At 50.7% G+C, this 981-nt stretch overlaps 1 protein-coding gene across 1 annotated transcript; it reads right to left on the bottom strand.

Annotated features, from left to right (window-relative positions):
- Positions 1–308: 308 nt before the first annotated feature.
- On the bottom strand, positions 309–590 carry Smim36 (small integral membrane protein 36). The gene has a single exon (XM_055619662.1). It carries the CDS (start codon positions 588–590, stop codon positions 309–311), a length of 282 nt encoding a protein of 93 aa, XP_055475637.1.
- Positions 591–981: the final 391 nt, after the last annotated feature.

Below are 981 nucleotides of genomic sequence, written 5' to 3'. Positions count from 1 at the left end.
CCCCTACACACACCCTATATGTCTTTTAAACCTTATGCAAGGTCAGCCCCTCCTAGCGTGAAGGTACTAGCAACCAGCTTCGCTCTGAAATAGTGTTGCATTTAGAGAACACAGCTGAAAACCCTTTGGGGTATCTTACCTTAGACGGTTGCTTTATTCACAAAGAGTGACCGAAGGGCAGATAGGAAGTCAGAGCTTCAGCTGCCTCAGCCAATCAGGACCCGCACGTGGGGAGAACAGGAGCCACAGTCGGAACAGCTGTTTTCTGCTGCGTTTGTTGGACTCTCCTCAGCATTCCTTATGCAGTCTTACACCACAGTGCTTTTCTTCCCTGTTGAGGCAGGATCTTTAAGGTGAAGGCTGGGTCCTCTGGACCAGGGGGACCCATGAGCACTGTGCTGCGTCACCACCACTCGGATGGAAGGCTGCGCGTTCAGTGTGGTCTCAGGAGCATATTCCTTACTGGGGTCCTTGCCTCGGCAGTCATACAGCACGCAGGAGATGAGGAACACCAAGAGTAAGATGACGTAGCTGGCAACTAGAATGATGAGGTTCAAAGTGACAGGGTCGATCTCCAGGTAGAACTCCATCACCTCTCCCACAGTGGGGAAGTGTGTCTAAAGAAAGGCATTTGGGGTCAGTTTGGGCATCTCAGGCAGGAAACACAAGGGCTACATTGACTCTGGAATAAAAATACAATAATCCCCACTGCTCCAGGAAACCTCAAGGATTAGAGCTGCTCAGTTTAATAACTTAAGCTCTTTCTGTTAATACCACTGGAGAGAGGAGTGTGGGAGGGAGAGGGAGAGAGACAGGGAGAGGGAGAGGAAAGGGACAGGGACAGGGACAGGGAGAGGGACAGAAAGAGGGAGAGGGACAGCGATGGAGACAGGGACAAGGAGACAAAAAAAATCACTTGAGCAAAAGTGCTGCTAATGAGCACAAGGTCACAAACCTGGATTGCCATGGAGGACTGTGAAG

Source organism: Psammomys obesus, unplaced genomic scaffold, assembly GCF_907164565.1.
Source record: "Psammomys obesus unplaced genomic scaffold, mPsaObe1.curated_primary_1811, whole genome shotgun sequence".
NCBI lineage: Eukaryota > Metazoa > Chordata > Mammalia > Rodentia > Muridae > Psammomys > Psammomys obesus.
The sequence above is the reverse complement of the archived record's forward strand: the minus strand, read 5'-3'. Positions and strand labels throughout refer to the sequence as shown.

Coding starts and splice junctions, on each gene's coding strand:
- Smim36 (XM_055619662.1), bottom strand. CDS start 590: ATGGAGTTCTACCTGGAGATCGACCCTGTCACTTTGAACCTCATCATT.